The sequence below is a fragment of the Callionymus lyra genome, chromosome 15, assembly GCF_982586985.1.
Source record: "Callionymus lyra chromosome 15, fCalLyr1.hap1.1, whole genome shotgun sequence".
NCBI classification, from domain to species: domain Eukaryota; kingdom Metazoa; phylum Chordata; class Actinopteri; order Syngnathiformes; family Callionymidae; genus Callionymus; species Callionymus lyra.
The window spans coordinates 19,107,418-19,129,064 of NC_141832.1; the positions used below are offsets into that span (position 1 = coordinate 19,107,418).

At 36.7% G+C, this 21,647-nt stretch overlaps 2 protein-coding genes across 3 annotated transcripts in view; both read left to right on the forward strand.

Annotated features, from left to right (window-relative positions):
• Positions 1 to 837: 837 nt before the first annotated feature.
• stat3 (signal transducer and activator of transcription 3 (acute-phase response factor)) lies at positions 838 to 14,292 on the forward strand. Of its 2 annotated transcripts, XM_087810081.1 has the most exons (24): positions 838 to 1,010; positions 4,072 to 4,212; positions 5,117 to 5,360; positions 5,431 to 5,523; positions 5,586 to 5,667; positions 5,756 to 5,856; positions 6,946 to 7,097; positions 7,172 to 7,330; positions 7,467 to 7,559; positions 7,647 to 7,706; positions 7,783 to 7,812; positions 7,878 to 7,971; positions 8,046 to 8,093; positions 8,163 to 8,246; positions 8,353 to 8,451; positions 8,532 to 8,667; positions 8,736 to 8,788; positions 8,857 to 8,951; positions 10,960 to 11,099; positions 11,179 to 11,400; positions 11,505 to 11,547; positions 11,922 to 11,981; positions 13,237 to 13,334; positions 13,632 to 14,292. In XM_087810081.1, the coding sequence occupies exons 2-24, from the start codon at positions 4,085 to 4,087 to the stop codon at positions 13,670 to 13,672; spliced, it is 2,355 nt and encodes a 784-aa protein (XP_087666207.1). In that variant the 5' UTR covers positions 838 to 1,010; positions 4,072 to 4,084; the 3' UTR covers positions 13,673 to 14,292. The 2 variants fall into 2 exon arrangements, with proteins under 2 accessions (XP_087666207.1, XP_087666208.1); XM_087810082.1 differs by lacking the exon at positions 11,922 to 11,981.
• Positions 14,293 to 19,456: 5,164 nt separating this feature from the next.
• stat5a (signal transducer and activator of transcription 5a) overlaps positions 19,457 to 21,647 on the forward strand; it is a 62,568-nt gene continuing 60,377 nt past the window's right edge. The window contains exon 1 of the mRNA XM_087810080.1: positions 19,457 to 19,580. The gene's annotated coding sequence lies outside the window, so the exon portion shown is untranslated. The remainder of the gene's footprint in view (positions 19,581 to 21,647) is intronic.

Below are 21,647 nucleotides of genomic sequence, written 5' to 3' on the forward strand. Positions count from 1 at the left end.
TGTGGGTTTGTACTCTTGGCGTGACGCAAGCTTGTGTGGTGGTCGACACACTGCAGGATGGAACGCCATTAATATAATCAATTTGTCGGAGAAGACGATTATGGGGAGAGCTTTTCTGTGAGAGCCTGGGAGAGAAAAGTGAAAAGCAGATCAAATAAGCTTTGTTTTCACCATGTGAGAGTTTTCTTTATTTGTATAACACATAACTAATAATAATAAAAAATAATATTTCTGCACACTTAATTACACATTTATAAATTGTTTCCATGTGTGTTATATATCATTGGCTGATTATGGGAGATTCTTTTTTATTTAGTGCTGCAAAATGTCAGTTAAAATAAATTGAATGGAAAGCGTAAATAAACTTTTAATTGTTTTGTGACTCAAACTAACTTTTTGTTTAGTTATTATTAATATTTAAAAAATAAATGTCAAGGTTCAAACTGCAATAAATCGAATTGAAATCTGCGTCAAAGTTGAAAAATGTGTTCAGATGATGAAGAATAATGATCTGTACAGCTTATTGTCGTGTCGATGACGTAACGCTGCCAGTAATTCAGATGACTTCCAGCCTGGCTCTTCCATCCATTGCTACTTCCTCCCTCCGGAACACGCTGCTCTCTCACTCATTCCCGGCGGGAGATTTATTAGATGGAACAGCGCAATACCGACGGCAGTAAACACGACGTGAAGTCCCGCCTCAATGTGTCACCGGTGGATCTGATTGGCCAGAGAGATATAACATCGTCTACGAGTGGTCCGACGAGCTGCCAATCGAACACACGGGGCTCCTCGGCGAAGGGAAACGCCGCATAGAGGCGGGTCGACGTCGGTACGTGAGGCGGGGTCGAGTTCTGCTGCCAGGACGAGGAATAAAACTAGTTTCTTTTGTCACTGGTTTGTTTGGGGGGATTCACCGTCAGTCGCTGGCTATATTTGTCAGTGTTTACGCTCAGAAAAGTGGTACAAAAGAGCGAACTTTTTTTCTCGACGCTTGACCGCTAGCAAAGGTAAGCTAACTCTACTTTCTTTTGACACGTATTTCCGTTTGTTTTCGGTTTCTATTCAACCGTTGCTTATCATAAATAAAACTATCTAAAACAAAAAATAGAAACGTATTGCATTAGTAGTAGAAGTCATGAAGTTGTTATAACTGTTGTTACATTGTTATGACGGGGTTCGTTGACCTGTCATAAGTATTTTACAAACTATTTTTGATATTTTTTACAACATGCTTTGTATATAATGGGTCAACGTTGTGATGCATATTTTTGTGTTTTTAATAATACTGTGATGTCATTGATTCTATTGTGAGTCGCAGAAACGTGCAGTGATGCAGTGGATTTCACGTCAGTAAACACAACATGGCCGCAAGGGAAACACTCACTGCTCGACTTTATGACCACCTGAGTCACTCTTATTTACTGCTATTGCATGCCCTTATATAATACATCTGAAGGAGGATTGATGGACAGTATCTTGGGGCAAAAAACATCCGGCGATTTGTAACACAATAATGACAAGTCAAGGCAAATGTACTGAGATCGATACATGTGAAATATGAGAAACTTTTAGGCCAACATCCCATTAGGATAATGTTGAAGGTAAAACAGGCACTTTAGTCCAGTTCATAATGAAGTAAAGATAACATTTAATGGATGTTAATATTCCAACCCATGATAAATAAATGAAGTTCCAAGATTGTGATCATCAGCTCTATTAAAACCAACATAAACATAACATTACGTTATTTTATCTTATGTCATTAAAAGCGTATTTATATTAAAAAAAAGACCATATTTTAGGCAGGTGTGGAAAATCTTTATTGAAGAAGATTATATTCAGCAAGAATTAAACTCACGAAAATAGTTATCAAACAAGTATGATCATATCTCATCTTTTCTCCCCTATGGCTAGTTTTGACAAGAATTACAATTTCCTCTTTACTCGTATACATCTTTACAGTAAGAGGAAGGCTTCCCCACCTAACCTGTCATGTGTGAGTTCACACATATGTGATTCACAATAAACGGATCTTTACACTTCTATAGGTTGAGTTGAAGTTTGTGTTGTAGATCTGAGATATACATTTTTAAAATATTTAATCATAGTATTGGTAAACGACAGCAGTGACTGAATTTATCAAGTCAACTATGTTATCGTTTTGTTTTTATTTGGTGTCATTTCTGATTAAGTTTCCGGAAAGATTCCCTTTTTTCTGTAGAAACATTTGCGGTTGTTGTTTAATATTTACGGATCAATGATCCAGTTTCAAAGGTGGCAGTACTTAAATATTTATTAAAAGAGTGTAAAAATATTTCTGTGTAGTAATTGATATTACTCACATAAATTACTGTAAAAATAACTTGGTTAAAAACAAAAAGCTAAATATAATTTTTGGAATGTGTCAGAGATGAGAAACAAAAATGAGTTCAAGTAAAGATTAATAGAATAAGGAACACTTCGCATGCTTAAGACCTTCCTGCAGAACAGGAAGAAAGTCATATTAAGTCACTTGGAACTGTTTGTGTAAAATACCTTTCCTTATGTTGTGGAGTAGTAACTACTCTGAGGTTAAAGGGCATCAAATTTACCTTTGGGATTTTCTGGACTGATTTACAACCCAATCCAGATTTGAGAATATATTGCCCCCATGTAACTGATCTAGGACAAGGCCAAACGTCAACTGTTACGTGCTCACGAAGGATACAGCTGCTCATTTACGTCTGTATTTATCAGCGGTGTTGCTTCACCGAGCAGGAAGTGGCTTTGAATTAATAATGCCTTCGTTGAACTCTAAATCTGGTTTCAGTGTCTTAGACTACATCAGCCCTGCCCTTTGTAAATAATATGCATTTTAAGCTTCAAAACAACTACATTTTATAAGCTGTCAATTGATTCATCCGCCTGAGGCTAAAACACAGTTTTCTTGATGAATGTTGTTTAATGTTATACAATGATGAAGGAAGGTTGGAAAGTGTCATGCTTAAAAAAAACAAAAAACATATGTTATTCATCCTCCACTTTTTAAAGGAAAAAAATACATAGTAAATACAATTTAAAGTAAAGTAAGTAAAGTAAAATAAAGGTAAAGCGCCTTTCTAGACCAGGGTCACAAAGCGCTTTAACAATCAAAAACAATACACAGTTAAAATAAAACTATACATAAGACGAACACAGGAGTCCCAGAAAATCAGGGAAAATCCTGCACAAATAAGAATGTCTTAAGATGTTTCTTGAAGGAGTCAGTAGATCCATCAAACACAGAAGGAGAAGAAGATCGTCGAAAGCTTAGGAGCAACAGTCTGGAATGATTTCTCTCCTCTAGTCCGGAAGCGTGTTCAGGAACCATAAGTAGATTGTGATCCACAGACCTCAGAGCCCGAGCTGGGGTGTAAGGCTGGATCAGATCACTGATGTCAGGAGGAGTCTGACCATGAATAGATCTGAAAGTAAGAACCAGAATTTTAAAGTTGATCCTGAAAGAAACTGGCAGCGAAGTGAAGAGTTTTAATGATCGGGGAAATGTGAGTTCTTCTACTAGAGCTGGTCAGAATTCCCATTGCTGAGTTTTGTATTTAGGCCAGCTCCTTCTTGTTTAGACACCAAAATAAACTTTTACAAAAGTCTAAACGAGAAGACACAAACGCATGGATTACAAGCTCCAGATCATGTTGTCACAACATCTTAGAGATTTTTCTCAGCTTCTGGTCAGTTTTCTGCAGTGTTGAACCATAGACATGTTTTTGTCAAATACATCACCCAGGTTTCTCAGTTTGACTGACTGACTAAGTCACCCAAGTACTTACTCAACCATGGAACCTTACCATCAGGTGCAATAACCAGAGTTTCACTTTCGTCCACATTTAGCTGCAAAGTGTTTTCACACAGCCATTGTTTAAATGGAAAAAGTAACAAAGTTAAAATAATACTGTTGAATTTATACTTGATTTTTATTGATTTAAATGATCCATAAACATCAAAATATACATTATTTCGATCAATTTTGAGCTGAAAAACCTTATTTTATGTGTTTATGATTTGACAGAATCTGATTTCTGTTTGTTATAGGAGGTGAGTCAGGATGGCGCAGTGGAACCAGTTGCAGCAGCTGGAGACCAAGTACTTGGAGCAACTGTATCACCTGTACAGTGATAGCTTCCCTATGGAGCTGCGGCAGTTCCTTGCTCCATGGATCGAAAGTCAGGACTGGTGAGGTTCACATCCCATTCCAGGCTCTCATCTTGGGGTTCAATGTACATTTATTGAATTAAAAAAATGACTGAATGGTTTGAGTGAGAAAAAATATATATTATCTGGAACATTTAAGACAACTGTGCCATTAAAACTCTAGGTCTGTTTGCTAATGTGACTTCAGACAAGGTGTTAAACCTTTTTCTCCACACATCTTCAGATTTTTAACAAAAAAAGAGCATCTGCAAAATGTAACTCAAAATTAGTGGGTTCAATTTGATGAAGTTCTGGGTCTCTTACCTTAGGAAACTGCTGGAGAGGTGTTAGAATTATCAATATCAATAGTGCCATTGCGTATGTGTCAAACAGATGGTTGCAAGATAAGGTTTTTAATGAAGCTTGTCATCTTTCTCTTCACACTTTATACGAGTTAGTGGCTGGTACAGAGCATTTACATATACAAATAAGTGAAATAAACGTTATATTCCATAGAGGCAAGACTTTAATAATTGAGTTTTGGGCACTTTGGGTCTAGTTTTGGTGCGAAGGACAACATGTAATTTATAATTTGAATTAAAAGTTGACAATGCATTTATTCTGTTTACAGCTGACCTGACCAAACTCTTAAAATCTGTTTTCATAATGTTTGTATTTTGAATATCCTTTACAAATAACCAAGTATCCGCAGCAACAGGCTCCTCTCCATGCACTGCAGAATGGAAAGTTTTAAGATATCCTTTGTTTCTTCTGCCATTGAATGCTACAACAGATCTCTCCCTCGTGCTTGAATGCACTTCTAATTTGTTGACACATTTTAAATTATGTATTTGTATATGTTTTGTATGTATTTATGCATTTTTAATGATTGTTTTTACGTGTATTTATCAATATATAATCTGATCAATCATTACTCTTTGCTCAGGGCTTACGCCGCCAATAAGGAGTCACACGCCACCCTGGTGTTCCACAATCTTTTGGGGGAGATCGACCAACAGTACAGTAGATTCCTGCAGGAAAACAATGTTCTCTACCAACATAACCTGCGTCGGATAAAGCAGCATCTGCAGAGCAAATACTTGGAGAAGCCCATGGAGATCGCACGCATCGTTGCGCGCTGCTTGTGGGAGGAGCAAAGGCTTCTGCAGAACGCCACCTCTGCTGCCCAGGTATTCACGACACTATGACTTTGAGCTGTGGCGTTAACACTGAGATGTATCTTCTTTTTACCTCCAAAAGGATGGTCAGGCTGCTCATCCATCCGGAACAGTCGTGACGGAGAAGCAGCAGATTCTCGAACACAACCTTCAAGACATTAGGAAACGTGTGCAGGTTAGTCTTTGTTTTAACTGAATGGAATGTTTTTAAATTAAAAAGCAACTCTTTTTTTTCAGGATATGGAGCAGAAGATGAAAATGCTCGAAAACCTACAGGACGACTTTGACTTTAATTACAAAACACTGAAGAGTCAAGGAGGTGGGTTTCTTAAATGTCTGTTAATATTTCAAATCAAAGCAATGCAAGGTAAATCCATAAGATGCTGCTTTGTCATCGGTCTTTCCAGAACTTTCTCAAGATCTCAATGGCAACAGCCAGGCGTCTGCTGCCAGACAGAAGATGGCACAGCTGGAGCAGATGCTGAGCGCTCTGGACCAGCTCAGGAGGGTGTGTATTACAAATCACGATACAGGCGCACCCATACAACATGTTGCGATACTGTAGTAACGACAATATATTTTTAGTATTGCCTGATTATTGACTCTTTGCGGAATGCATGGCTCTGGACAAAGTCGTTATTTGTTTTTGAACCAAAACATGGCCAAATATCCTCTTGTCCTCAGTCATGGCCGGGATCCCACAGGATATTCTTCTACGTAATGAATGCTGCCATCTAGCAGCCGGAAGTTAAATTGCAACACAAAAACTAACAAACGCTATATAATCAATACAGTGCTTAGAGAAGCCAGGGAGGTCGGTGACCCAGAGACATCACAAGGGATATCATAAAAACATTTGTTTTCGGGCCTTTGGTCACCTTGACCATGAGGTAACACAAGCGTTAAGAAGTCTGTATAAGTATGTATAATTGTTGACATTTATAATCTATTTTCCTAATATATTACCTTCTCATTAAAGGTCATTATATCAACTGTAACTGAAATCTACTTTTGAGCCAACTATCCAGCTGGCCACATTAAAATGACTTGGCGTTGGAATTTTGAATTATTTATAGCATCTTTTTGTTAGTGTTTTTTGAAGTTTTTTATTCACTATGAAGTAACGAATGAGAAAACCAAACAGTAGCCACATCAGTAGCTGCTGAAAGTGAAACCGGATCATTTCTGGTTTAATAAAGTCTCACAATCAAACGTATGTACCCTTAAAGGAAATGACATAATCAAATCCTTTTTATATCCCATTTTTAATTTCAAATAAACTAGCATGACATTAAGTCATGCACCTGTTAATCATTAAGAGTCTGGCTGCATGCTGGTGTCGCAATCGAACCACATCCTGTGCCACTAAATGATGACGTCAGCAGCTGTGACTGATTTCATCAAAAGCTTATCTCCAAAAGTCACAGTGTTACCTGTTCGTAAACACTCCATTTTCTACTGCTGCTCTTAAACTCAAAAAGTTATTCCTTCCCTTTCCAGAAAAATCCATATACTTAATTTCTATGTGATTTCTATTTATGATAATTGGCTTTTTTATACATGTCATAATTCATGACATTTTTTTTTTTTTTTACAGCAAATAGTGACTGAAATGGGAGGTTTGCTGACCGCCATGGATTACGTGCAGAAGAACCTGACCGACGAGGAACTTGCCGACTGGAAAAGAAGGCAGCAGATTGCCTGTATCGGCGGGCCGCCCAATATCTGTCTGGACCGCCTGGAGACCTGGTGAGTTGGATTGTGGTCATCGGGTTCTTGCTTCATATTTTTTTCCCATCATGCTAATATGATTCGTAAAACAGGTTCACGTCTCTGGCCGAGTCACAGCTTCAGATTCGTCAGCAGATCAAGAAGCTGGAGGAGCTTCAACAGAAGGTTTCCTACAAGGGAGACCCCATTATTCAGCACCGTCCAGCCTTGGAGGAGAAAATTGTCGACTTGTTCAGAAGTCTAATGAAGAGGTTCGCTTTTAGGTTTCACTTGATGACTATTGGAACTTTAATCTTTTCTTTGTAACTCTGAATTTTCATCAGTTTTTCTTTATATTTTCTTGACATTTGTTGGCATAATCTGATCATCATCCTTGCGTTTGTCCAGTGCTTTTGTGGTTGAGCGGCAGCCGTGTATGCCCATGCATCCAGACAGGCCTCTTGTTATTAAAACCGGGGTGCAGTTCACAAACAAAGTCAGGTGAGTCAAATAAAAAAATAAAGTCATGCGCTTCTTTGTTCATGACTGTTACTGCAATATGTCAATATTTAATTTCTGTGGTTTCAGACTTCTGGTGAAATTTCCTGAACTCAATTACCAGCTGAAAATTAAAGTTTGCATCGACAAGTGAGTCAGCCATTATCACCCTGTCGTACTGACGACCGAACTAATCCATATTCTTTTGTGTTATTGTGTGTTTCAGAGAATCTGGGGATGTTGCTGCCATCAGAGGGTGCGTCAATAATATTCCCGTGTCCTCTTTGTGTGTCTTAACTCTCTTTCCGTTTCATATTTTAGGTCAAGAAAGTTCAACATTCTTGGTACCAACACGAAGGTTATGAATATGGAGGAATCCAACAACGGCAGTCTCTCCGCAGAATTTAAACATCTGGTGAGATGAGTTAAAAAAAGAAAATCAGTTGCTGTTGATTGACAGCACGCTCACTTCGTCTTCCTTCCTTTCAGACTCTGAGAGAGCAGAGGTGTGGCAACGGCGGGCGCACCAACAGTGACGTGAGTCCGACAAACGTGTGCCAGGTTTAATTGTTTTGTATTAAGCTGTGGAAAAAAAAACCTTTTCAGGCTTCTCTCATCGTCACCGAAGAGCTTCACCTGATCACGTTTGAGACAGAAGTCTATCACCAAGGCTTGAAAATTGATCTTGAGGTTGGAACTTTTTTATTTTTAATTCAATCTTTTTGCCTAGTTTTTAAATAATAGAAAATAACTTATTCATTCACAATTTAAACTGAGGTTATTTCTCCTCACACAGACTCATTCCTTGCCTGTGGTGGTCATTTCGAACATTTGCCAAATGCCAAACGCCTGGGCTTCCATACTTTGGTACAACATGCTGACTAACCACCCGAAGGTAGAACACCCCCCCCCCCACCTGTGATGGACTCCTTGTGGATTAAATGAAGGAAATACTTCTTTTTTTTTGTGAAACAGAACGTGAACTTTTTCACCAAACCCCCGGTCGGCACGTGGGATCAGGTGGCTGAGGTTCTCAGCTGGCAGTTCTCCTCCACCACCAAGAGAGGTCTCACTATTGAGCAGCTCACTACGCTGGCAGAGAAACTATTAGGTAAGATCCGGTGCTAAAAACGTCCTTAACCTGAGCTGTATAATCAAGATATTTTTTTGTCCACCTAGGACCATCAGTCAACTACTCAGGCTGCCAGATCACTTGGGCCAAGTTCTGTAAAGTACGTCACCTGCTCAAGAGGTTTTATTTTTAGAGATGCTGTTGCTTCAGTGTGTTGATCTTCTGCAGGAAAACATGGCAGGCAAAGGGTTTTCCTTCTGGGTGTGGCTGGACAACATAATAGACCTGGTCAAGAAGTACATCCTGGCTCTGTGGAATGAAGGGTGAGTGACAATCAATCACCACTTGCTCGGATTCCTTCAGACACAATGATGGCCTTAAGTTCTTAACTTTTGATGAATTATTCCGTTAATTGTTACTAACGCAAACTGTATTTATCATTGGATTGAATTATAATTGAATGTATTTATTGTTATAAAGTATTTAATTTGTATATGTCCAACCTTACTGTATTATTTAATTGCGTTTTCTTTATCTATTTTAAATTAAATGTGTTTTATTGATTCTATTCTATATTGTCAACACCACAAAAACCTCCTGTGTTGTGTTTAAAATACTGGAAATAAAAGTTTTCTGATATGTTAAATATAATTTTAACTTAAGTTAAATGAATGAAAAATACCAATTAAGAAGTCAAGCATTAACATGTAATTTTTTTCAATCTCGTATTTATCAGTTTCTGTAAAATTTTATATTTTTAACTGTACATATTTTTGTTTTGTGTTTCCATGTACTCACCTTTCAACAGTTTCACACTTTGAATTATAGGCAACTCAATTAGAATAATTCCTCAATTTATGGCTTATTTAATATAAAATATTTTATTCTATTAATAATAATAATAATAATGCACTTTTGTAAGAGGCGCCTTTTTGGTACTCGAGGACGCCTTACATGGAATTAAAAAGCCAATCATAAAAACAGAATAGAAACATTACACATTAAAACGCAGTAAGTACATGTATGATGTGTGACGATGAGTCCATGTTTCTGAGTCCAGATGGTAAAGAGTTCCAGAGTTGTTGGTGAGGCAGGGGTTCCGTATACTCAATTTGTGATCATTAAAGTCTAAGATAACTTTATTTTTTGCTTGGAATTGCATATAAGAAAAAGACGGTTCAAACCAGTTTAGGATTTAATTATCAAGAAATGTAAGTGAAGATAAGATTCTTTTATTTAAATGCCAATTTCTCTGTCACACAAACATACAGTTACTAATTCTTTCATACAAGTCACTAAAGTTCCACCTGTCGACTTACATCCTCCTGGCTTTGCAATAAACTTTGTTCTTCCTCGGCACGACCTCAGGCCTCGATGGCTGTTGAAGGTTTCTGCTTACTCTCTGCCATCATGTATCGTATCATTAGTCTACACATTCCGGCCCCTCACTTTTCCAAGTAGTCATCAGTCTTCAACTAAACACACCTCAACTCAAACTTTCTTACCGAGTGCTTTCATAAGATCCTGAGGCCATGTCAAGTGGACCAATAATAGTTCATTTACAGTTTATTTTTGTCTATTTGTTCAGTCTGGCGCTACTTGTTATTGAATTAAGGCCATTTCAATTTCAAAGAAAGCTCAAATAAATAAAAATGACGCATCATTTGTATTGAAAAACACTTCTGTGCTTTACATTTTATCTATACAATACCTTTTTCAGCATTTGAAAAATCCTTGATAAGACTATGGTAACTTAACACACGGCAAAGACGGGTCGCTTGGGCCTTCAAAGAGAGGGGATGAAGTGAGATCAGGAGTCCTCAGGGGCCTCGCTATATGGTTTTAAGGGACCATATAGCCAGAAAAAGAAGGTACGAAATATCACGAGATGAAGAGAAAAACGGTTAACCTTAAATTATTGTTGTTTTATTCAGAGCCTAATATAGTAAAATATAGTATATTATTTAATGATTATTGAAATTATTTAAAGGGAAAACATCCCGATTAAAAATATATAAAAAGATGGAAAAGAAACAGAGTTGTAGTAAATATTACTAAATAAAATGGTTAGTTATCATGCTACTGGATGCATAATTTTAATCTAAACACATACTGACAGACAAAAAAGGCTGCATATACAAATTATTTAAAAAAACAACAACATTTAAACACTTCGAAAAAACCCAACATTTACAAAATTTGAATTGTCAATTTAAACAATTCAATATCCTTATGGCACTGATGTTCTTCCATACATGTTTATTTTAAAGTTTTACTCTGACTGTACTTATCTGGATAAAAATGTAATATTGGCATTTTCTATGGCTGCAGGTACATCATGGGCTTCATCAGCAAGGAGAGAGAAAGAGCCATCCTCAATCCCAAACCACCCGGAACCTTCCTGCTGCGCTTCAGCGAGAGCAGCAAGGAGGGAGGCATCACCTTCACATGGGTGGAAAAAGACATCAGCGGTGAGTCATTCCCAACGTTCTTCACGTCCACGTTTTGTTTTTTCCCCTCCTGCTGACTTGCGTCCGCGACTCCCTGCAGGAAAGACCCAGATCCAGTCCGTGGAGCCGTACACCAAGCAGCAGCTCAACAGCATGTCGTTCGCCGACATCATCATGGGTTACAAGATCATGGACGCCACCAACATCCTGGTGTCGCCGCTCGTCTACCTGTACCCCGATATTCCCAAGGACGAAGCTTTCGGAAAGTACTGCAGGCCGGAGGAGATCGCTGAGCCGGAAATCGGAGGAGACCCGACAAACAGTGAGTGACAAGAAGACAAAAAGATCTTTATTATGTCTGGTCCAAAAGCTGCCAAGCTTAGAAAAAAATAAAATCCAAATCGTTCAATTGTTTTTCTCCCACAGCTATCCAGCCATATCTGAAGAAGAAGTTCATCTGCGTGACCCCGTAAGTTTCCCGAACTCTTTCACCGCTCGTTAGTCAGCAGCTGTTTTTTCTCCTCTTGAGCAACATGTCTCCATCTCTTTTTCTGCAAAAGGAAATGTTGCCAAATATTCAAAGAAAGCAGAACAAAGCCGCTGTCATTTTGTTACAGCCCGACACTGAGACTGAAACTTGAAGTGAAAATATAAATCTCACATGCTGATGTAACGCTCCCTGGTATTACTTTGTTTTTTTTTTTACTCCCGAGTATCATTTGGAACGCACAGGTGGCTAAGTGATTGACAGGAGCAAGTCTTAAGGCCGCACATTGTAGCGAAGGTTTCGGGCGAAGCTTCTGTGTGAGGCTTGCTCAGTGAGATCCTGACATGTCTCCGTAGGTGTCCCTCCGTGTTCATGGACTTGCCGGACAGTGAGCTGCTAGCGAACGGATTCTCGTGGTAGGCGCTCTGGGGCGGGAGGGGCGGCGGCATGCAGGGCTGTGTGTGCATCCTGTCATTTTTTTTGTGTGTTTGTCGTCGGGCGCCGCAGTTCCATGACTGACGGCTGTTTCAAAACGAGAAAGACTTTTTTTAAAAAAAAAGATCGGCTCATCCTCACTTGCCTGTGGTGTAAGATCTGGAACGTCACAAGTGTCTCGTCGATCATCAGCTGCACATTCAAGCCCCTCTTGTGTCTGTTTTGGCGTCATCTAGACTAGTGTTGTGCGTCTGTGTGAATGGTCACGACATGTATCAGTGTTGGGTGTAGATCCTAGAAACTCTTTTTTTTTTTTTCCATCATCAAGTCTTCGCCTTTAAAAATGTGTCGTGTGATTTCGTCATCCTAACATTTAACTGCATCCTGGTTGTATCTCTGATCCTCACTGGTTGATCAACGTTGTTGTTTTAAAAAAAAAAAAGTTTAGCTTTTAAAGAAGGGGTGTCAAACTCAATCACTCTTGGGGGTCAAAGTTAGACAAGGCTGAACAGAATTTTGTCCAAAGAAGTGACAATTACATTTTTCTCTTAACAGTTATTTGACCTTGACCTCAACAAACCCTCTCGGTAACGGTGATCTGAACATGCTTTGCCGCCCAGCCAACCAAATTTAGGCTGCCGATCACTTTTAGTAACAGACGTAGATGTTAAATCCGGTGGTTGAGCGACCAATCGTCCTTCACTAAATAGAGCAGGGTGTAGAAAGGCATCATGGGAGTTCACTGTTTTATTGGTACCATAAGTAAGGTGGGTGCTATACTTATATATATCTCTGTTTTTTCATTTTCTCTAAATGTCTTTATTTATTTCCTTTCTTTAATATTTGATGTTGCAGCATCTTTATAGGCCATAATATCAACATATCTACTTTGTTTTGTTAGCATAAAACTGACTTGTCAGTCCATACCTTGAGTTTGACACCTCCATATGTGGTTTAAGAGGTGTCTTCAGGTCAGTCGAAGACCTAAGGAGGCAGAAAAACAGGTCAATTATTTGATCGTAAAGGAGTTCTTTGTCGACATCCTCACTGGCAAGCATGGCCTCCGTCGCTAACACGCTAACCACAAAGACTTCACTAATATATGTTCCTTCAGTTTTTGCTCCAGACTCACTGCTGGTTTCATCCAACACGTCCGTGTGGACCTGGAAGTGACGTTTTGTAAAAATGTACATCATTAATAATATTCTATTTCTTCTCCCGTTTTCCGTGTTGCAGCTCCAACTCCGGAAACACCAGCGACCTCTTCCCCATGTCTCCTCGCACTCTGGACTCTCTCATGCACAACGATCCAGAATCTCATACTGGACACATGGGTGAGTCATGCCCTGACACAGAATTCTTATTTACTCAAAAGATAGAGAGAGAGAGAGAGAGAGCTGTCACATGACACATAATCACAAGCTTAATGCAGTAAAACTAGCAAAGAAAGAAAGTTTAATTATTTGCTGCCCCATTAACTATTAAAAAAAAAGCCCTGTTCTTTACATTTAATTCTTTATTATTTATTTATAATATGACTAAATAAAAGAAAAAAAGGCAAAGCTTTTCATCTTTATCTGCAAAAAAAAGGGATTTTTTTAATCCATTCATTGAAACTTTGTGTTCCATAGACTCTCTGACTGTGGAGATGGACGTGATGTCACCGATCTGAAGACTCCAGCCACGTGTGACACGCATGTAAATATAGTGTACGTACTTTGGACTTACTATCATATAGTTGGCGAAGGTTGTTGTCCTGAACACCTGTAGTCCACTGATTTATTTCCATTTTTTTTTTCTTTAGAGATATTTTTTAAAAAAAAAATTTTTTTCTTCTTGATTTTTTCCCGAAACTTTCTGGGGATACTTTCATTTCTTGAAAAAACAAATGTTATACAGTTATTGAAAAAAAATAAGCTACTACCCTTTGAAATCTTCGTTTTTTGTGTTCACCCGGTGGCGTCGATATATCATAACAAGCAAATGAATTAACACTTGTTGGGGGGGTTTCGAGCCCCCGTGAAACTGTTTGTACGTACAAAATGGTTGTTATTTTAGTAGGAAGTTTTTCTAAGATATTGTATTTTGTCATCATGTCAATAGCACTCGCTGTAAAAAAAAAAAGCTGTTCACCCACTTGATCAACATTGAGAGTGATTTTCAAAAATGGTTGATTTCCAGTGTTTTATTGCTTTAAGTGGACTTTATGTTTGCCTTTGATTTCCCATCTTTTCCCTGTTAATAATTCTGCAACTATTTGTCAGTTGAAACAATAAACATAACTAGCACTAACCTTTTGTTGCGAGTCTCGTTTTCTGTCATCAATATTTTATGAAGAAAATAATGAGTAAAAATGTTGTGTTTCTCTGAGATAGTATTGAATGAGATTATTGTATGGCAAAAATGCAATAAATGGAAAATTCACAAATTGGGAAAAAAAGGAAACAAATTGAAGTTTTCATTGTGTTTTACAGCCTCAATTCCACACAGGAGTTCCATAATTCTAAAATAAAAATGTAATTCTTTACGTGTATCGTGTATTTCCGCCTGTATTTCTGTCTCGTGTTTTATTCTGACATTGTTACACAATTAAATCGCACAATAATGGTGAAGGAAAATACTTTTATGTTACATTATGTGTCAAACAAAGAGATTGGACCGATAGTATATTATACGTCGCTCGGGTGCGTGAATCGTCGCCATGGTTACGGCGTCCTGCCGAAAAAAAAACGCAGCCGACAAGTCTTTTGTAAGAAAATCATAAGATACTTCTTAACTTGGTTTTCAAAGATCAAAAGGAAACAAAAAATTGTGAGAGGTCAAAAAACAATATTAAAAGAAACCAAAGTAAAAACATTCATCTTGTAAAATAGAATTGCAAGCTTGATGAGTTAACCATGATATAGGTGCAAAAGAAAGTTCTACCCAATATTGTTGCTCTTTTTTAGTTATTATATACATATATATATATATATATGGTACCTTTTTTAGCATTTGAAATGATGATAGCAATAAGCTCAATAGAATTGCGCATAAAAGTAGCGTTTCTTTCAAAGAAATTAGTCGAAAATAATGTTATTTTGCTTTTACGCATTATAAGCATGGTTTTTAATCACCAAGGTGTCATTTTTTCCCACAATTTTTTGGCGTTTCATCCGTATGTCCTCTTTTTAAAAAAAAAAAAGTACAACAACCCTAATTTACGACCCAAATCTTTGAGCATTAGATATGCTGATCGGCCGCGACAGATTGAGTTCAGCATCTGACATGATTTATGAAAGCGCAGGCGAGTACATTTCGTGTTCGTTCAACGACTTCTTCTTTAGCTGTAAATCGAAACATTCAACCTTTCAATGTGTCACGTTACTTCCTGATTTTAGTTTGAGTCACACAAACGACACACAGAGAGAGAGAGAAAGAAAGAGCTGTACGTTTCTGTTACACCGATCCAGTTTTCACATGATGGCACTGAAGTGGTCGTGTGGGGCCTTCAGGGCCCATACGTGACAGCTGCGTTAAAACAGCTACATAAACACAAGCGTGAAGATAACCGCTTCTGCATCGTTGATTCTCTCAGGGTAAACAACCCCCCCCCCCCCCACCCAACACCAGCACCACACACACACACTCTTTTCTTAGTGTGTTTGGTTTGTGTTGCTGCTGGGAAATGAACACACACTGGACATTAAAGTGTGTGGATGAGCTGCTGACTCAGCTGTCTGCGGGAGCAACTGTCACTCTTCAGATGTGGAGCGAGGCCAGCTCATCTAGAGGATCGATAAGGAATCAAACAAGTGTGTGTGTGTGTGTGTGTGTGTGTGTGTGTGTTGGGGGCATAAATCTGTTTACACATTGACTCACATGAGATCCATGTTACACAAATTGAATATTTATCATTTAAAGCTTGAGATTGGTTTTGTAGATTTACATTTTTATCTTTGTACGCCAAGTCAGGGCTTAAAAAATCACCTATAAAATTAAAATTATCACCAAAACTATCATAAATTAGCCAATACTTTTGCCCTACATTTGATATCTGTATAGTTCTTTTTTTTTAAGCATTTGAAATAGCATCCATATCAATGAGCTTACTGGGCCAACAGGGGGCAGTGTTCTCTTGCAATTATAGTAGGAGCGAGCAAAAAAAGTGGCTGTTTTTTATTTATTTTTATTTTTTTATCCAGATGGAATTTTTTGAACAAAATCAAAATGTATTTACTGACGGATTAGCATCTGAGATCCGTTCATCAGACAACAAAAATTATTTTATCGGCTCCTTGGCAGAGATATTTCACTCTAAAGAAGTGTTTATTTATTTACATTTGTTTTCAAAAAATAAAATATTACAGGTGTGTGATTGGATTTATATTGAGTATATGAATTCTTATTTTTAAATGTTGGGAAGTCTTATTATTAAGGCGCTATATAAATAGAGATAATTATTATTATTATTGTTTTTATTCCATAAACGTATTTAATAATTTATATTACAATTTTGATTGACAGCATTTCCAATTTAGGTAGAATATGAATGTCGTGTCCTCAGGCACTAATTCAGCAGTTTTATCTTTGTGTGTGTGTGTGTGTGTGTGTGTGTGTGTGTGTGTGTGTGTGTGTGTGTGTGTGTGTGTGTGTGTGTGTGTGTGTGTGTGTGTGTGTGTGTGTGTGTGTGTGTGTGTGTGTGTGTGTGTGTGTATTCAACAAGCCGTAGTGGGTCGGACACATTCAATACCCAGAGATATAAAAGCAATTAAAATATTCCTAATTGAATTGAAACGAACGTGCGGAGAGGTTGAATAAAATGTATTTTTTATCAGATTTGGTTTTTTTTACTCACCTGGATGACATTTAAGGTTTTCTTTGAACTTGTATGAGGTAAGTTCTGTTTTTACCCAGACGAGGTCACTGTTGTACAGATAAAGTTGCATTTGCTGGACTCTTGACTAAAGATATCATTACATGTGGAACAATAAACTGCTACAAGCATTAGCGAATAAACTGATATATGTATTAGCATTAGCAAATTGACTACTATAGGTATTAGCATTAGATAATTGACTACTATAGGTATTAGCATTAGCTAATTGAATACTACAGGTATTAGCATTAGCTAATTGAATACTACAGGTATTAGCATAATGTAATTGACTACTTCAGTTATTAGCATTAGCTCATTGACTACTACATGTTTTAGCATTAGCTAATTGACTACTACAGTTATTAGCATGGACCACTTGACTACTTCAGTTATTAGCATTAGCTAATTGACTACTACAGGTATTAGCATTAACTAATTTACTACTACGGTTATTAGCATTAGCTAATTGACTACTACAGTTATTAGCATTAAACAATTCACTAATATAGTTATTGGCATTAGCTAATTGACTTCTACAGGTATTAGCATTAGCTAATTTACTATTACAGTTAATAGCATTAGCTAATTGACTACCACAGTTATTAGCATTATCTAATTGACTACTACAGTTGTAAGCATTAGCTAATTGACTACTACAGTTGTTAGCATTAGCTAATTGACTACTACAGTTGTTAGCTTTTTAATAACTTATCACTTACTACTTTACCATATTTCTTTACTAGTAATTTTTACTAGGAAATTATTCTACCAAAATCACTAGCTAACCACAAAACTAACTATCACAAGATTACATATTTGCTCTAATGTTTTTGTTTACCAAAAAAATAATAATCCTTCAACCTGTAGTTATACTAGTACTAGTTTGGTTATTATGATAATGCATTTTTTAAGCGAAACTGCAGACAGTAGAAGACATCACTCAAACTCCGGCAGGAGCCAAGGTCTCAAGACTTATACATGAAGTTTGCATGACATTTGATATGATTAATCTGCTCTTTTTGGTAGTTAGTGTTTGTAAAACTTAACCAAACCGAATGTAACATATAAGAGATTAAAACAAACATTCTTTAAATTATTTTTCAATTGTATTTTTAAGCAAAGGAAAGGGTTCACTTGCTAGCTTAGCCCGTCGATAAAAGTGCGCGGACAACCATGTGACACTTTTAAATACAAGAATCTTGTTTCTATTAAATTAACTCTAATACCGTTACTCGTTTGTTGCCAGGATTCAAGAAATTACATTTGAAAACTGAATTACACCAAAAAAAAAAAGTTTGGTTTAAACATTTTATTTGGAAAATTGCAAAATGTTTAAAAGGTATTTCAAACACATTTGAAGATAAAGATCTAACAATTTATACATTTAAGGTTTTTCCTTTTATTTTCTAAAATATGTATAATAAATAAATAATAACACATATCACTCTTCTATTTATAATGACACCTATTATCAATGGCTACGTGATGTTATTGTATTTTATTTATACATATTTTAGTAAATAAAAGACACATTATTCATAATTTACATAATCAGGCAGTAGTACAATTGATATTAACATGACTAAGAGGAAATCTACCTTCTGTATGTTATTTGAAGCTAATGAAAAGAATGCAAAACCATCATATGTAGACCTTTAAAATGTTTAATGGTGGTCTTCCACCTCTATTTCAAGTAATAAAAGTAAGTAAGTAAGTCATTTTTATTTGTATAGCGCTTTTCCAGACCAGGGTCACAAAGCGCTTAAACAATCAAAACAATATTCAATAAAGTATATACTTTAAAGGGCAAGATAAAACTGATAACACAACAGGATTTGACATTCTGGAAATATTTATTATGTATTAAATAACGTACTGATCGATTTGCCCTTTCCCTCTAAATTCTAATTAAATAAATAAAAAATACATTTCTAATAAATTCTAAATACTAAAATAAAATCATGTTGAGCAGATTTAAATAATGTCTTAAATGTATAAATAATACATATTTGACAACTCGGGCATAATAAATTAAATAATAATAAAATAATAAAAAAAAGATAATTCTAATGGGGGGTCAAATAGGATCAGAAACTTTCATTGCCAGTGTCGTAAACATCACAGGATTTTCCTGTGGTGGCATTACAAAATAAAATAATAAAATACAATAAAAATAGAAATAAGAGTCATTACCACAAAATGACATATAAATAATAATAATAATAATAATAATAATCTCTATTTATATAGCGCCTTTCTAAATAGAAAATAATAAAAATACATTAAACTGATTAAAATAATATTTATAATCCGCACAGCAAACGGATAAAAAAGAAATTCTTAAACTGTGAAAACTTTATTTACACATTAACACAGGAATTTGTAGTGATGGCATTACAAAATATAAATATTCAACACTACGAATCAAATAAAAAAAGATGAATACAATACAAAATAAAATTAGATAAACGTGTACAAATAAATAATAAATAACATTTCTATTTAATCATTGTGTTACTGAATGAATAGTTTGTCGTTTTGACTGACAGGAGGAGCCGGAAGTGGGCGGGGCTAGATAGAAAGAGAGCGAGAGAGAGAGAGAGAGAGAGAGAGAGGCCAACAGTTGGAAACTAGACTGTCAAGAGATCTGCGCTCGACTGTCGTCGCCGCAAATTCCGAATTTTTCTTCCATGAAAAGCGGATAGTCGCCGCGGGAACGAAGGTGAGAAGAAGACATTTCTATTCGCTGCTCAAGTCCGCGGGAAACAAACGCACTTGTCCGTCCGCTTCGCAGGCGCGACGTTGCGAAACAAATATTCATTCCTCCAGCTTTTTTTTGTAAACAAAACAACACGTACTTCACTCGCGAAAGGCTCGGTTCGAAAACATGTTTCTGTGTAGTTGAAGAGAGGCTCGTCGCGGTTGTGTTTCTACAGCGACAACTTGTTGGGTTTGGTTGTTTCTCTCTTTTTTTCTTCTTCTTCTCTTCTTTCCTTCTTCCTCCGCTCGCTGTCATGCGAGCACGAATGTGAAGTTTGTTTTGTAGCGTCACCTCCAGTGTGTGGCTCCCCAAATTCAAACAAGGTCACGTCGATAACTCTCGGCAGCACACACACTCTCTCACTCACACACACACACACACACACGCTGTTTTACTGTCTTCGCCTGTAATAAAAAAGGGCGTCAAACCCCCCCAGAGGAGTCTGAACCCCCGTGTAATGAAGTGCATAAGTTTGACAGCTCGCTGACTCACCCGCTCACACTTTCTCTCACATTCACTGGAATAACACTCTTTGTTAATATGCTTTAAAGCTCCTTCTGTTGAGACATCCATGTGTTAGGCTTTTCTACCACCTTTAAACACGCGCAGAATTAAAAAAAAACAACCTTAATTGTTGTTGTTGTTCTGACTACATTCCTTAGTATCTACTGATACGATATGTATCACGATACAGGTGCGATATATTGCGAAAAAAATAAGATATGTTTGTAGTATTGACTCTTCGTACCTGCTTTCGTTTTTGTTTTGAAACCAAAATATGTACGAACATCAGCTTTAAAAAGCTGCCGGAGGGGGGGGGGGGGCTGTATCCTCTCGTCCTCAGGCCATTACAGGATTTACACTTTTACTTTGGCGAAGTAAGTAAGAAGGTAATTTTTATTTGTATAGCTTTTCCAGACTAGGGTCACAAAGCGCTTAAACAATCAAAACAATATTCAATAAAGTATATACTTTAAAGGTCAAGATAAAACTGATGAAAGAAAAACAAAAATTAACAAACGCTGTGAAATTATTTTATATTACACCTCATTTATTGATATATTTAGTATATAGTCAGAATTAAAAAAAAAAAAATTATTACCAGAAAGCAATAGAAAAACAGAACTAAGCACCTCCTAGATATAAGAACTATGATAAAAAATAAATAAGATTTAAAAGCAAACTTAATTAATAAATACAATATTTTGGTGTGTCTGAACACCCGTGTAATGAAGTGCATACGTTTGACAGCTCGCTGACTCACCCGCTGACACTTTCTCTCACATTCACTGTAATAACACTCTTGCAAATATGCTTTCAAGCTCTCAGTGGTGCCATCGCCTCTGTTTATACATCCATCCGTTAGGCTTTTCTACCACCTTTAAGTAAGCGCAGAATTTAAAAAAAACAACCTTAGTTGTTGTTGTGACTACATTCCTATGTATCTACTGATACGATATGTATCGCGATACAGGTGCGATATATTGCGAAGCTGTAGAGAAAAAAAAAATAAGATATGTTTGTAGTAATGACTCTTCGTAACTGCTTTCGTTTTTGTTTTGAAACCAAAATATGTCCGAACATCAGCTTTAAAAAGCTGCCGGAGAGGGGGCTGTATCCTCTCGTCCTCAGGCCATCACAGGATTTACACTTTTACTTTGGCAAAGGAGGATGTTACGTTGAAAGAAACACAAAAATTAACAAACGCTGTGAAATTATTTTATATTACAGCTCATTTATTGATATATTAACCATTTCAGAATCAAAATAACTTTCATTACCAGAAAGCAATATAAAAACAGAAACAAGCACCTAGATATAAGAACTATGATAAAAAATAAATAAGATTTAAAAGCAAACTTAATTAATAAATACAATATTTTGGTGTATCCGTATACTCTGTATAAATATTAAATGATGCTTTATCGACCAATAAAAATCTCACAAAAACCCATCTAGTTGTTGCAATCGATGGCTCTTATCTCTTTTTCCTGCTCAAATATAACAGCAAATTAATAACAAATTAAA

Coding starts and splice junctions, on each gene's coding strand:
- stat3 (XM_087810081.1), top strand. CDS start 4,085: ATGGCGCAGTGGAACCAGTTGCAGCAGCTGGAGACCAAGTACTTGGAG. Junction 7,707..7,782: donor ATTAAAGTTTGCATCGACAA/GTGAGTCAGCCA, acceptor TGTGTGTTTCAG/AGAATCTGGGGATGTTGCTG. Junction 11,401..11,504: donor CGGAGGAGACCCGACAAACA/GTGAGTGACAAG, acceptor TTTCTCCCACAG/CTATCCAGCCATATCTGAAG.